The 16,388-nt window shown below is 36.4% G+C and overlaps 1 protein-coding gene across 1 annotated transcript; it reads left to right on the top strand.

The window, feature by feature from the left end:
- Positions 1–7,802: 7,802 nt before the first annotated feature.
- LOC133866119 (uncharacterized) lies at positions 7,803–16,049 on the top strand. The gene is made up of 7 exons (XM_062302676.1): positions 7,803–7,987; positions 8,071–9,195; positions 11,716–11,856; positions 12,082–12,492; positions 12,928–13,068; positions 14,652–14,741; positions 14,847–16,049. Exons 1-7 carry the CDS (start codon positions 7,949–7,951, stop codon positions 15,981–15,983), a joined length of 3,084 nt encoding a protein of 1,027 aa, XP_062158660.1. The 5' UTR covers positions 7,803–7,948; the 3' UTR covers positions 15,984–16,049.
- The last annotated feature ends 339 nt before the right edge of the window (positions 16,050–16,388 follow it).

The raw sequence follows: 16,388 nt of genomic DNA, 5'->3' as shown, positions 1-16,388 counted from the left end.
ACAATATGTCAATTTAGGGTTAGGGTTTACGTACTTATAAGTACACCATATATATATATATATATATATATATATATATATATATATATATATATATATAACTCATCATATAAACCCTAATCATAAGTGTATGTATTTTGTATAGCAAACAACCATAACCCTAACTGTATGTACTATATATAGAAAAAAACCCTAACCCTAAAATACACGTCCCCCATAGTAGAAATTGTATTTAATTTAAAAAGTAATAAATATATCTATATATATAATAAAAAATAATTATATATAGAAATAAATATATTATTTAAAAAATAATAATTTAATGGTCCAAAAAATTAAACTATAACTCTAAGTGTATATACTATATATAGCTATAAACTATAACCTTAAGGGTACGTACTATACTAAAACCTAAAACCATAAAAAATAAAAACTAAAACCTAACCATAAAATTAAACTCTAACCCTAAGTGCTAGACTATATATAGCTATAAACTCTAATCATGAGGGTACGTACTATATCTAGTCATAAACCCTAACCCTAATCCTCTATCCAAAAGTATATAATATATATATACATATATATATATATATATATATATATAGCTATAAAACTAAACCCTAAGTAAATGTACTATAACTATAACTATAACTATATATATATATCGGAACAATCTAATTTTGAACTGCTCATGATTTAACTTATATATATATATACTTAAAAGTGTACAATAATGACACGTGAAAAATATATTGACATTATTATTCATTAAACGTAAAATCAATAAAATTATAACACATAGCCCTAAGTGTATATATTATATATACCTATAAACCCTAAAACCCAAACCCTAAGTGTATATATATATATATAGCTATAAAACTAAACCCTAAGTAAATGTACTATAACTATAACTATAACTATATATATATATCGGAACAATCTAATTTTGAACTGCTCATGATTTAACATATATATATATATATATATACTTAAAAGTGTACAATAATGACACGTGAAAAATATATTGACATTATTATTCATTAAACGTAAAATCAATAAAATTATAACACATAGCCCTAAGTGTATATATTATATATACCTATAAACCCTAAAACCCAAACCCTAAGTGTATATACTATATATATCGATAAACCATAATCCTAAGTATATATACTATATATAGGTATAAACCCTAGCCCTAAGTGTATATACTATATGCTATAAACCCTAACCCTAAGGGTATGTACTATATATAGCCATAAATTTACGAGGGACTAAACTATAAGTATTTAATTCATTATGTAGCGCAGAACTCTAAAAATAATTGCATTTACTATATATAGACATAAATAAAAAGGTTACTGTATATAGTTTCTAAACCGTTTACATGCATGCATATCTATATATATAGTATTAATTATAGGTTTTTTAACTTTGTTATGTTTAATTTTTTTTTTTTTTTGGTTTCTAAACGTAGATGGTGTACAAAACTAAACCCTAATTTAAACTATTTAGTTTAATTATATATTTAGCATCAAATTTGTATAATTATGCATATAGTACAATATGTAAATTAGGTTAGGGTTTACGTGCTTAATAGTATACTATATATATATAAATAAGGAACCTAAAAAGTATAAATTCCAACCAACAAATTTACATATAGCATATAGTACAATATGTAAATTAGGTTAGGGTAATCTACACCGTATTTTTGGATTAGATTTGTATGATTAATAATGTAAGGAGTTTTTTTTTTGATTTTTTTTTTTAAATAATTAATACAACACAGAATTTTTTTTTTTAATATATATTTGGCGAATTAATAAATTTTTGACACGTGTATTAATACACGTGTCCATTTGGACACGCATATGAAATACACGTGTCCAATTGGACGCGTGTCTATATACACGCGTCCAAAATGGACACGTGTATTCCATATGCGTGTCCAAATGGACACGTGTATTAATACACGTGTCCATTTGGACACGTATATGAAATACACATGTCCAAATGGACACGTGTATTTCATATGCGTGTCCAAATGGACACGTGTATGTCATACACGTGTCCATTTTGGACGGCTTCACAAATTGACACGTGTCTAAAATGACACGTGTCAATTTGGACGCGTGTCTACAGTAACGGGTACTGTAGACACGCGTCAAAATGAAGGTGTTTTTGTAGTGGTTGCAGATTGGGCTGTAGTATGGACATATGCGGTATGGACTACTGCAGCGTGGACATCTGCGGTATGAGTGTTAACAGCCCCCTCAAGCTAATGATGGAGAAACATACCTTTAGCTTGTCACGAAGAAGTAAAAAAGGGGCCTGATGTCGGCTCCTTCGTAAAAATGTCTGCAATCTGATCAAGAGTACGGAGATACTGAGTGATAAGATCCTTGCGAACAATTTTCTCGTAAATGAAATGATAGTTCACTTCAACATGTTTCGTCCTAACATGAAAGATAGGATTAGAAGCTAAGGATAAAACACCAATGTTATCACACCATAAAATTGGGAGAACTTTAATTTGTAACTCAAGTTCATGAAAAAGCATTCTAAGCCAATAAAGCTCAGCAATAGTAAATGCCATAGACCGATATTCAGCGTCGGTGCTGGACTTGGATACCACGGGCAACTTTTTTGCACTCCAGTTGATGAGGCATGGACCAAGGAAAATAGCATATCTTTTGGTAGATCATCGATCATCAGGATTTCCGGCCAATCTAAGTCACTGTATGCATTAAGAAGAAGGGAACCTTTGCAAAAAAATAACCAATGATGAAATGGACCTTTGAGATAGTGAAGAACACGCTTTGCAACAATCCCATGAGTTGTAGGATTATGCATAAACTGACCCAATTGATTTACAGAGAAGGCAATATCTAGTTTGGTGAGTGTACAGTATTAAAGAGCACCCACAATTTGTTCGTATACAGTTATATGTGGCAAGGGATATCCATCTAGTTATAAGAGTTCCAACATTTTCTGCTTATTAACTAAACTTGTATTCCTACTGAAAAGATCGATGTTTTCTCCCTATTTAACTTCTGCCCTGATGCTCTTCCATAGAACTCTAAAAGCTTGGTCAACTTGCGCCTGTAAAGGATTTGCATTGCAAAAAGTTAAACTATCATCGGTTAAAAAAAAAGGTTTAGACGAGGTCTATTTTTTTGAAGTGGCCCAAGTGGGACACTCTTCAAATTTCTAATTTCGTCAGCATGATAGAGGAGAGGACTAAGCATCTCCGTACACATAATAAATAAATATGGAGAAATTTTGTCCCCTAGTCGAATTCATCTAGTAGGAGAAATCTGCTTCGTCGGAACACCATTCACAATCACAACATAACTCACTGTCCGGACACAAGACATGATGAGTTGTGTCCATCTGGAATCAAAACCCATTCTCCCCATTACCGCTTCGAGAAATCTCCACTCCACCTAGTTATGCTTTGCGCATATCTATTTTTATAGCCATATAGCTCTTCTTGCCCCACAACCGGTTATGCATAGAATGTAGAGTCTCATACGCTATTGAGATATTATCAGCGATCAACCCTCTAGGTATAAAGGCACTCTAATAAGGAGAAATAATATGCAGGAGCATGACCTTCAACCAATTAACTATGACCTTAGATCCTATTTTATACAAAACATTACATAGACTAATAGGCTTAATTTTAACCACACAAGATGGATTTTTTATTTTTGAAATGAGAGCAATGTAGGTGGATGGAATTCAAATCCTTAGTCATACTACTAGAATTTAGAATTCCAAGTACAACACTGCTAACCTCAACGCCCACAGTTGCCCAATTTTGCTGGAAGAAGTAAGCTGCATACCCATAAAGTCCTGGAGCTTTAAGAGGAGGCATTTGGTTTAAGGCTTAACCAACCCCCTCTATTGTGAACTCTTTCAAAAGTTGAGTATTTTATATCAGCTGTGACTCTTCTTTTTGTGGCTCTAAGACACTCCTCCATATCATAGGGGGTATCTAATGTGAACAAATTATTAAAATAATTTATAAAAGTCTTATCAATATCATCTTGGGACTCCCAAAGCATACCCCCACACATTTTTAATTTGGCTTATATATATGATTGGCGCAAGCGGGGAAATATTTTTATTTCGGAGTTTTACATTGAGGCTAAGGGAGTCGGTAATAAGTGGTGCCATCATTAAACACCTTTGGCTTTGAAATATCATTTTTGGAGCTCATGGTCATGCAATGAGTATTGGATGTTGGGCTGATGTGGAACAGGAATAGAGGAATTTGAGTTGCAGTCAGGCACGTGAACTTGTGGAAATAATCAGCAATATTAGAGTTGGCTTTCTACAAGGTAGTAAGCTGATTTTAATGGATTTGTTGGAAATTATTACATAAAAATTTAAGTTTTCCTTTAATTTGAATGTTTTTTCTTATTTTTTTAATTACTTTTTATTCTATATTGAAAAGCTATGATTTTTTTTTTTTTTTTTTTTTTTTTTTTAATGCTTTTATAAGCATTTATCTTGCTTTTATGCTATATTTGATTTTAAGTACACACATACTAGTTGTGTCACCTTCGCGAATGTCGCTTTGACGCTTTAAACGCACTTAACTTATTATTTGTGTATTTTTTTAGTAGTGTTTAAAATTTGTAATCTGCACACTAAATTCGGACAGTATTGTATCTTGAGGATAAAATTGTTGTATTCCCTTTTACAAAACTTATTATATAAATAGGAAATAATATTTATCTAAGAAACATATTAACATTCGTGTCCAAGAATTCATTAATTTTTTATATAATTTTTTTATTTTACTTTCATTAATTTATGTACTTCCACGAGAACGTGGGTATGTATGTTTTCAGTGAGAACTAATTGGTCTTGGATATGCCAAGCTAGCCATCAATTCTGGGTTTGGAGTGAATGTGATGGTTACATTATTGGTGGTGGTAGTCACAGGCAGATTGTGCCATCCACATATATCGGGGGGACAGAGTTAGGATTTGAGATTTTTGGGGTCAAATTGAAAAAAAAAAATTAAAAAAATATGAAGGGTCAAAATTAAAAAAAATAAATAAAAAATATTTAGAGATAAAATTTAATTAATTTTTTATTTTTTTTTAGGGACCACCTTGGGCCGGGGGCCCAACGTGGCTCTGCCCTGCATATATCCAAAGAGATGAACACTTTTGAGGCGAGGAACTACTAGCTGCATATAGCCTTCCACAAGAGATAATTATATCTTGTTAATTAGTTTAACAACTAATAATAACTTAAAGAGAGATAAATGAAAATGAGAGAAAACATAAATTTTAAGTAGTTCGGCCTATTGCCTACATCCATATGTCAAAATATTTTCTTTGCTACATATTTTCTTGATTATTTGTTTGATTGTATACAAGATACTATTTATAAAGAAAATTGTCTAAACGTTACAAGTCTCTTCTACTTATACATTAATAACAATAAATCTAATTTATAATGTAACTTTTATCTTAATAATTAGCATGATGATATTGGAATTAGAAAGACTAGTAGGAGGGGTGGGTCTCTTCATCTAGTGTAATAGTGAGGGTATAATTGTCTTTTCACATTTTTATGGAATGTGAAAAATACAACTACACCATCATTTTTATACGAAAGGGAGAGAATTCTCTCCATTTCAGATGGAAAGAATCCAAATTCGGTGGAATGGTAGTGGTGGAACGAGAAGTGTAAGTTTAAAGAGGAGGCCAAGAGAACGTTAATTAGTCGCAATAGCTTTAATTGATACCTTATAAAATCTCAGTATGTGTGAATGTTTTCTGCCTTACTCAATTGAGTGAAAGAGCGTAGTATATATTTAAGGATGTTTGTTAGATCAAGATCAAATTGTTCAATTGAATTATTGACGTAGCGGAAGACTAAGGTAACTAACCAAAGAACAGCGTCTTTGATTCTGCAAGGAGAAGCGTCTTCGTCTTCTACCCCAAAAGATAAAACAAGCCCGCAGGCTAAAAGAAAGATAAAACTCCGCAGAGTATTTGAGAGAGAATTCTCTGATTTTATAACAATTCAATTGATTCTGAGTTTTACATAATAAGCAAACCTATTTATAGAAGAGAAATACTTGTAGAAAAAAGTAAACCTATCCCTAGTAGTAAAAGTAAACCTTTCCTAATACCAATAGTAAACCTTATTCTAGTAGTAAAAGTAAAACTTATTCTAAAAGGAAAAGAAATAAAACAAATTCAATCCTAGTAAGGAAAGAAATAAAGCTACTAGCAAATCTAGTCCTAGTAAAGAAAAAAACATAGAGTCTTGGCTTGACGATCAAGTCTTTCCTTTTGTACTTCCATTGTCTGCGAATAGGTAAGCTTCTAATTAAACGGTGCTGCTTCAGTATTATTTTGAACACCTTTTCTATTTTCATTTTCATCAAAAATATTAATAAATTCCGTCCTACATCAATTATATTATCTTCTATGATTAATCCTATCAACATATCTTATCCTTTGTATTATGAAAATAGCTAGAATTTTAAGTAGCTAAAAAACGTTGGCATGACTCAAGCACGTATCTAGTGAAACTCTTAAAGTTATATTTGCTCTAACTTATTTTAGAGTAGTTGTAGTTTAATTAAATAAGGATAGTTATAGTTATCCTTCTAAGTCAAGAATCTTTTTGTTATTTTTTTCACTATGTAGATTTCTATTGTTCTTTATAGTAGTTTATCTCAAAGTTAGAATATGAGTTAATTCCAAGTAATTTATTGTATTATGGGCCATCAGATCGTAGGAAAGTTGATTTCTCATTAGGAGTTTATTTTCATATAGGAGTTATTTCCATATCTATGTTATTGCTTATAGACGTTTAATTCCAATAGATGTTTATCTCCACTTAGTCGAGTCATAATATATATGAGTTGTTTTTCGAGTTGTGGAACTCAACTCATGTTCTTCGATAAACAAAATTAATTCCAAACTTTATATTTGAAAATGTCTAAATTCTCCATAACCTAAAATTTATCCCATAAAAGGAAGGAATGTTCAAGCCACCTAAATGCTGAATTCCAATTCTCATGGGCCACAAAATCTTGGGTTACTCTTTTTACCTGGCATAAGAATCCAAAGAAACCTATAATAATTTTCAGTGCCAAAGATTCCATAAGATCAAAACAATAACCAAAAAAAAAAACAAAGAACATTGGAGGAAATAGGGTTAAATACATATTTGCCTTCTGTGTTTTACGACCTTTATTTTTTGCCCCCTCAGTTTCACTTTTTATCAAATTTGGTACCTGTGGTATATGAAAAGACGAAAATGGTACCTCCATCTGATTTTCCGTCCAAAACTAACGTCCACCCACGGCATTTTCTATCATGTTGTTGTTTGGATGTTGTTGGAAATGATGTGTAAAGAATTGAGTTCTGGGCTTCAAATTTTTAGGTACCCAATGATGTGGGTGGACGTTAGTTTTGGACGGAAAATCAGACGGAGGTACCATTTCCGTCTTTTCATATACCACAGGTACCAAATTTGGTAAAATGTGAAACTGAGAGGGCAAAAAATAAAGGTCGTAAAGCACATTGGGCAAATACGTACTTAACCCGAAGAAATAAATACAAAAATACAGCTATATATCAAGTTGAACTACTTTCCAGTTCCAAGAAGGAAGAATATTCAATGAGCAAAACTGTCAAAATGAAATGCCACGATAATTGACCAACCATGTTAAAGTGTTTATTCTGTGCCGACACTTTTGACTAACAAATTCCGAATCAGTCCATTAACTCCCAGCCCCAGGCAGCAACGTCTCCCCCGGTACACCAATATGTCATGGGCCTCATGGCCCCTGTCATCTATTTAGACAATCTTCATTTAGATTTTCGGGATTTTCTTTTTTGATTAAGGCCTTCCATTATTAACATCCTCCTTATATTTCGTCCCCTTCAATACTCTCAAAATGAGCTGGTGGTGGGCTAGAGATATTGGCGCTGCAAAGGTACAAACTCTATCTCTAACTCTTTCTATATGAATTGTAACCATACGTGCACATCCTAACTCTCAGCTATTATGAATTTTAAGCAAAAGGAGGAAGAAGCAGTACCTCCTCGAAGCTGCCAGAGTGTGGGCCTGGTGATCGGCGTGACTGGCATAGCAGGCAACAGCCTAGCTGAAATCCTCCCACTCCCAAACACCCCAGGCGGCCCTTGGAAGGTCTATGGCGTGGCGCGTCGCCCACCCCCCAAATGGAGCTTGGACCATCAGCTTGAATACATCCAGTGCGATGTCTCCGACTCCGAGGACTCCCAGAACAAGCTTTCCCAATTGGTGGATGTCACCCACATCTTTTACGTCACTTGGGCCAGCCGACCAACTGAGGCCGAGAACTGCGAGGCCAACGGCGCCATGTTCCGCAACGTGCTCCGCGCTGTAATCCCAAACGCCCCGAATCTCCGCCACATCTGTCTCCAGACCGGTACCATACACTACGTCGGACCCTTTGAGGCACGTGGTAAGATCAAACCCCACAGTCCACCCTTCACAGAGGATTTGCCCCGATTGAATTACGTGCCGAATTTCTTCTACACTCGGGAAGATATTTTATTTGAAGAAGCCAAGAATAAGGAGGGTTTGACTTGGTCCATCCACCGACCCAGCGTGATATTTGGATTTTCCCCCTATAGCTTGATGAACATAATAGGCACGCTCTGCGTATACGCCGCTATATGCAAGCGCGAGGGTCTTCCCTTGAGATTTCCTGGAAGCAAAGCGGCCTGGGACGGTTACTCAGTGGCTTCGGATGCTGATCTTATTGCGGAGCAGCAAATATGGGCGGGGGTGGACCCTAATGGTAGGAACGAAGCGTTTAATTGCAACAACGGGGACGTGTTCAAGTGGAAGCATCTTTGGAAGGCGTTGGCAGAGCGATTTGGGATTGAGAAGTACGGATTCGAGGAGGTTGAGAAAGTTAGCTTGGTGGAGATGATGAAGGACAAGGGTCCTGTGTGGGAAGAGATTGTTAGGGAGAATCAACTGCAGCCCACAAAGTTTGAAGAGATTGGATTGTGGTGGTTTGCGGACGCGGTACTTTCTGGGGGTGATTTCGTTGACAGTATGAATAAGAGCAAGGAGCATGGATTCTTGGGGTTCAGAAACTCCAAGAATTCGTTCATTGCGTGGATAGATAAGATGAAATTTTGCAAGATTGTGCCTTGAAAGAGGTAAATACGAATGTCAGTGGATACGCTCGTCAAGTCGGCTATGAAATGTTTTTGTTGTTCTAAATATATATATTAACCATGCGAGAGATGCTTGCTTTCCTTTTTCTCTCTGTTCTTACTGTGGACTTTTTTTTTTTTTTAAGGATCTTGTAATATCATTAATAAACTAACATAGTAAGATCAGAATTTACAAGTCCCGGTAGGTATGTCCGACAAGACTCGATTCACATTTCACATTTTGTTTTGTTCTTATTGTGGACTTGGGGGAGGGCAGATTGCATTTGCAGGCATGGCAGGCCACAGGTGGGTAAAATTCGACAAAACTTTCTCTTTTATGTTCTGATTTAGAATAATGTTATTCGGTAGACTATATACGACTTATGATAATGTGACAACAAAAATTAAGAGCTGAGGGGCTGATTAGTTTAATGGATTGGACTCCAACTTTTTGACTTTTTTGGAGTAATTATATTCCAATTTTGATCAGGGTTAAGCCTAATTTTTAAGCATTTATATGTAACTTAATAATAAAAAATAAAAAAAATAAAAATTGAAGAGAAAATTTGAAAATCAAGAAAAGGCATGACCCCTTACCACTTTGGAGTCCCATACTAGGATTAATATCACCTAAAGGGATATGATCTTTACTATTTTCTTCAAATGTAAAAGCCAATAAATTGACCTTGCAAAGTTTAAGGACATTAACCATTCTAAGTTGTTTGACAATGTCATGTCTCAATTTGAATTTGAGATATGATCTTTTGCCACCCCAATTAAGATACAACTCTTGATCACCTTACATATGTGGTAAGGTAGTCCTCTAGCTAGCTTTAGAGTTTTTTTTTTTTAAAAAAAAAGTTGTCACATAGACAAAGGTAGCTAGAAATTGTATTTAAGGGTGACAATGTATCATATCTCTTTGAATTTTCCCACGGGTTATGTTGTTTAATCTTTTGGAGTTACTAAGAAGAAGGGTTGTGGCTTTGATGCCATAAGAATGGGAAACGGAGAATGGGGATTGAAGGTTGGAGGTATGTCAGGAGGGAGGGAGGGAGGGAGGGAGGGAGGGAGGGAGAGGGAGAGAGAGAGAGAGAGAGAGAGAGAGAGAGAGAGAGAGAGAGAGAGAGAGAGAGAGAGAGAGAGAGAGAGAGAGAGAGAAAAGAGTTGGAGAAAGAATCCTAGTCGCCCAATATATAGAGAAAGAATTCACTCTTAATTATCTGGAAAACACTGGATTATTATTAAAATTCGAATGGTCATCCTAACCCACAAGTCGGGTTTAAATAAATAGCTAGGGAAAATACAAAAATAGCAAAAAAGTAATTTCTAAACAAAATCAATTTACAAACCAAAATTAGGATCCTGCCAAAAATCAGGCAAAATCGAGTGCCCTAATCCTCCCTAAAATGTTAATTGAAATATTTTCTAAAAGAGAAATGATAGACAAGGGACGTTCAACCATCCCTTGTCCGTCACTTATTATTAAAAGTGTATTTTATTTATAAAAAAAAATAAAAGAATGATAAAATAGTATACTTTTTTTTATTAAAAAGTGACTGTTGTTTATCATTTCTCTTTCTAAAATTGCAAAAAAGAAAAAGAAAAAAAAGAAGCATAGTTGGTTGGCCACAACATGAACACTGAAATAAGATTTTCGAATTTGGGTCATAGACCCGATTCCAATTAAGTGTAACAAAAGTTATGTTCTTTTAACTGTACAATACACGTTATAACCCCAATCATGTCTACTTAGGCTGGTTTTTATCCTCCGATCCTTGCGCTGGTCTTCTCTCTCTAAGTATGCCAGCGCCATCGTCTGCATCAGATAGGTCACCATCAACTATGGTCTTGCATCACGCGCGCCCTTCATACTCTTTGTTGATTTGTCTAAGTAGGTTTACACTAGGGTTGTTATTAAGTTACACATGTAAATCACGTGTTAGATTAGCAGATTAGCTGGCTCTTTTCTGTTATACCAGTTGGTTAGTTAACTTGGCTAGTTAGTTTTACCTCAGATAGTTAGTTTACTTCTTTTCTGTAGAATGTATATATGCAGTTTTGTAAACTCTTGATCATTTATCAAATACCATTCCAAATTCTCTCTGTTCTCATTTCTGATATGGTATCAGAGCAATAGTAAACCCTAGTTCTTTTTTCGCTCAAACATTCAATCTTGCTTTCCTCATTTTTTTCTTCTTCTCATAATCTGATTTCATATTGTTCATGGAATCAAATTCTTCAAATTCAACAATTTCTACAATGAATTCTAATCCATTGTATCTTCATCACGGCGACAGCCCTGGTTCGTTTCTAGTAAGTCAATTGCTCACCAGCGACAATTATTATACCTGGAGCCAATCAATGTCATGGCCTTGATTGCCAAGAACAAACTTCAATTTATCAATGGAGCTTTGCCTAAACCTCATTCTTTTGATCCAGATTTTTTTATGTTTGGACTCGTTGCAACAATATGGTGTTGTCCTGGATCATCAACTCTGTATCTAAGGAGATCGCAGTAAGTGTAATCTCTGTTGACTCCGCAGAAACCATGTGGAATGATCTTCGTGATCGGTTTTCTCAGGAAAATGAACCATTAATATTCCAAATTCAGAAGGCTATCTCAGCTATGTCTCAGGAGGATAAATCGGTAAGCAATTATTTTACTTCTCTCAAAGGACTATGGGATGAACTTCTCATCTATCGTCCTTTACCTGTTTGCCTCTGTGAAAAATGTTCCTGTGGTGTGTTAAAAACTCTCACTGAATACCATCATCAGGAATATGTTCTTCAATTCCTTATGGGATTGAATGAATCTTTCTCTCATGTGAAATGACAAATCTTGTTAATGGATCCTCTTCCACCCATTAACAAGGTTTTCTCTTTAGTTGTTCAACATGAACGACAAAAAGAGATATCTGGTTCATTGAGCACAATGAAAAACAATGCATCTGCTTTGTTCACAAAAGGTCCTTCCATTTCTCCTTCTCCATCTTCTTATCATCGACCTACTGCAAGTTCTTCAAATCCTCGGACTGGTAAGCCAAATACCATCCACAAGGATCATCCCATATGTACGCATTGTGGTGTGTATGGTCATACTATGGAAAAGTGCTACAGGCTACATGTATTTTTTCCTGGTTTGAAGTTCACCAAAGGACAGTCGACTGCAGAACATCATTCTGCTCATCAAGTATTTGAAGCTGATTCATCTACTGATGCTTTTCCAATTATCCAAGAACAAATTCAGCAACTGTTTGCTTTGATCAAATCCAACAATCCTGATGTAGTTTCATCAGTGAATTAGGTTATCGTGCCTTCAAACCGCCTTGTTGCCAACATGTCAGGCAATCTCTTTACTTGTTCTGCCTCTTTGCCCAATTATTCTCATCATTCGGTTTTTTCTTCCATTTCCACATTTCAAGTTGCTTCTAGACTTGTTGATCAACCGTGGATTATAGACACGGGCACTACTGACCATATGGTTTGTTCCCTTTCATTTTTTACCACTATCACTGCCACTACTTCTAAATTTGTTAAGCTACCAAATGGCCAACTTGCCTCGGTTACACATATAGGCACTATTAGAATTTCTGCATCTTGAATTCTAACTGATGTCTTATGTGTTCCATCATTTTCTTTCAATCTTATTTTAGCAAGTAAACTCACAAAGTTCTTTTCTTGTTGTCTTATCTTTCTTGATGACTATTGTTTCATTCAGAACCTGTTGACATGGAAGATGATTGGAGTGGGTAGAGAGAATGATGTCCTGTTCCACCTGCTCGATAATTCAGTGTTGCCTTCTTTTACTTCACCTGTTATTTCAGCTCATAGTCTCTCTGTTAAACAAGTTTCTTCTGATGTATGGCATTTTTGTTTAGGACACTTGTCTGATTCTAGAATAAAATTGCTTAGTCAGTATGATCCTAGCATTTCTATTAATACCAATAATTGATGTATTGTTTGTTCATTGACTAAGCAACATCGCTTACCTTTCCCTGTAAGTGATTCCACATCTAATAAAATCTTTGATTTGGTTCATTGTAATATTTGTGGCCCTTTTTTCACTGATTCTCTTAATGGTGTTAAATATTTTCTCACCATAATTGATGATTTTTCTCAGTTCACATGGGTACATTTAATGGTTTCTAAGTCTCAAACCCGATCTTTACTTGTTTCTTTCATTAATCTTGTTGCCAATCAATTTAATACCATGGTCAAAATATTAAGAAGGGACACTTGTATTGAATTTTAGATGCCTGAATTCTATCAATCCAAGGGTATTGTGCATCAACTCAGTTGTGTTGAAACTCCACAACAGAATTCTGTTGTGGAAAGAAAACATCAGCATCTACTCAATGTTGCCCGAGCTCTACGATTTCAGGCTAATCTTCCTTTGTTTTTCTGGGGTGAGTGTGTTCTTTTCGCTGCTCATATTATCAATCGCATTCCTACTCCCACTTTGTCTAACAAAACTCCTTTTGAATGTTTTTTTTTATTATTATTTTTTTTTAATTTTCTGTTTTTCCTCAATTTTCTTATCTCCGTGTGTTTGGTTGCTTATGTTTTGCGTCTACTCTTACCCGAAATTGTTCTAAGTTTGATCCCCTAGCTAAGCCTTGTCTTTTTATTGGTTATCCTTATAACATCAAAGGATACAAGTTGTTTGATCTATCTACTCATTCTATTTTCGTTTCTCGTGACGTTGTTTTCCATGAATCTATTTTTCCTTATCATCCTACTTTCACCTCTTCTAATCCTCATTTTCATTTTCATTTCCATGATAGTTGTTGTGCTCCTAGCCTCCTACCACCTCTTGGCAAAGACGTCGACAGGCAAACCCTCTGGGGCTCTCTTACTAGTTATACCACAATGGTGTGGGGACCTTGATCAAATGACATCTGCTCTTTGTCGTTTACGGCAAGCTAAGGGACATCTTTTGACTATATGGCATCTTGTTTTTGTCGTTTCATTTTCTCTTGCTTATCATGAACTGTGCGCGTCAAAAAAACCTTGCGCCATTTCAATCGTCAATGAAATTGGGCTGGCCATCACTTTCAATTGGGGGGCCGGGGCTAAAGAGACAGGAGATTAAACTTAGGGACTAAAGCGGCAAAAAAAGAGAAACAAGAGAACAAAGCCAACTTGAGTAACCTCGGAAGATATGGTACGTGTAATTTGAAGTTTTTTCAACTACGTGTACATAACAAAAACCAGTACAAACCCCTGGCCTCATGTCTTTAGTTGTGGTCACAGGTCACTTAGTATATGTCGACATTTTCAGTCCAGTCACATTGCAGGAAATCTTATCGATGACTTTAATAAAGTTCCAGCTGATTTCATTGACTCGTAGGCAGCAAACTGTATATGTCATGGCTCGTGCCATAGTCTTGTAGACTATATTCTTTTGGATTTTTATCGATTTTTCCTTTCGTTCTTTAGTAGTTGAATCACCGAGTGTCAAGCTTCCATCTACTAGCCTGCAATAGCCTCAGAATGAGTTGGTGGTGGGCTAGAGCTATCGGCGCTGCAAAGGTACGAACTCTAGATCTTATCCTTTCTATGATAAGTGTGGGGGGGCACATGCTAATACTAATCATACGTGCACATGCTAACTCTCAGCTATTGTGAATTTTGCAGGAGAAACATGACGACGAAGAGGCACCAGCTCGAAGCTACCAGAGCGTAGGCCTTGTGATCGGTGTGACTGGCATCGTCGGCAACAGCCTAGCTGAAATCCTCACACTTCCAAACACCCCAGGCGGACCCTGGAAGGTCTACGGCGTGGCCCGCCGTCGACGCCCCAAATGGAACTCGGATCATCTTGCAGTAGAATACATCCAATGCGACGTCTCTAACTCCCAGGACACCCAAATCAAGCTCTCCCAATTAGCCGATGTCACCCACATCTTTTACGCCACGTGGACTAACCGAGGCACTGAGTCCCAGAATTGCGAGCCCAACGGTGCCATGTTCCGCAACGTGCTTCGCGCTCTAATACCAAACGCTCCGAATCTCCGCCACATCTGCCTCCAGACCGGCACCAAACACTACGCCGGACCCTTCGAGACCCTCGGCAACATCAAAACCCACAGTCCACCTTTTACGGAAGATTTGCCCCGATTGAACGTGCCGAATTTCTACTACACTCAGGAAGACATTTTATTTGAAGAAGCTAAGAACAAAGAGGGCTTGACTTGGTCCATCCACCGGCCCAACCTGATTTTCGGATTTTCCCCCTATAGCTTGATGAATATAATAGGCACACTTTGCGCATATGCTGCTATATGCAAGCACGAGGGGCTTCCCTTGAGATTCCCTGGAAGCAAAGTCGCCTGGGACTGTTACTCGGTGGCTTCCGATGCTGATCTTACTGCGGAGCAGTATATATGGGCGACGGTGGAGCCGAATGCAAGGAACGAAGCGTTTAATTGCAACAACGGAGACGTGTTCAAGTGGAAGCATCTTTGGAAGGCGTTGGCAGAGCAATTTGGGATTGACAAGTACGGATTCGAGGAGGGTGAGAAGGTTAGCTTGGTGGAGATGATGAAGGACAAGGGTCCTGTGTGGGAGGAGATTGTGAGGGAGAATCAACTGCAGCCCACAAAGTTTGAAGAGATTGGGTTGTGGTGGTTTGCGGACGCGGTACTTTCTGGGGGTGATTTCGTTGACAGCATGAATAAGAGCAAGGAGCATGGATTCTTGGGGTTCAGAAACTCCAAGAATTCGTTCGTTGCGTGGATAGATAAGATGAAAGCTAACAAAATTGTGCCTTGAAAGAGGTAGATGGAATGTTTTTGTTGTTTTAAATAATAACCATGCGAGAGAGGCATGCTTTCCTTTTTCTCTCTGTTGACGTGTGGAAGGGGGCTTGAGGATAAATTTTTATCCTGTCAAGGCTACCAAACTAATTTTTATCCTGTCTTTCTGTTGGAGCCTCCTAGTTTTCGGATATGAAGTTTTGAGGGCCTTCTAGAAAGCCTTCAAAGCTGTAGGGCCTTCCATAAAAATGGCTTGCTGACTAGCTACCTGCTAGAAGGAATCACATTACCATCAAGTCTCTAAGAAAATTCAATAAAATATATACATATATAACTTTGCTATTCCACAGTGGATTACAGTCATCAAACACGGAGGTATGAATGCTCTGGTGACTTGGGATTTTGATAGGCAGCCTTTTCC

This window comes from Alnus glutinosa, chromosome 4 (assembly GCF_958979055.1).
Source record: "Alnus glutinosa chromosome 4, dhAlnGlut1.1, whole genome shotgun sequence".
NCBI classification, from domain to species: domain Eukaryota; kingdom Viridiplantae; phylum Streptophyta; class Magnoliopsida; order Fagales; family Betulaceae; genus Alnus; species Alnus glutinosa.
Note: the sequence above shows the minus strand (reverse complement) of the source record. Positions and strands in the feature narration are given on the sequence as shown.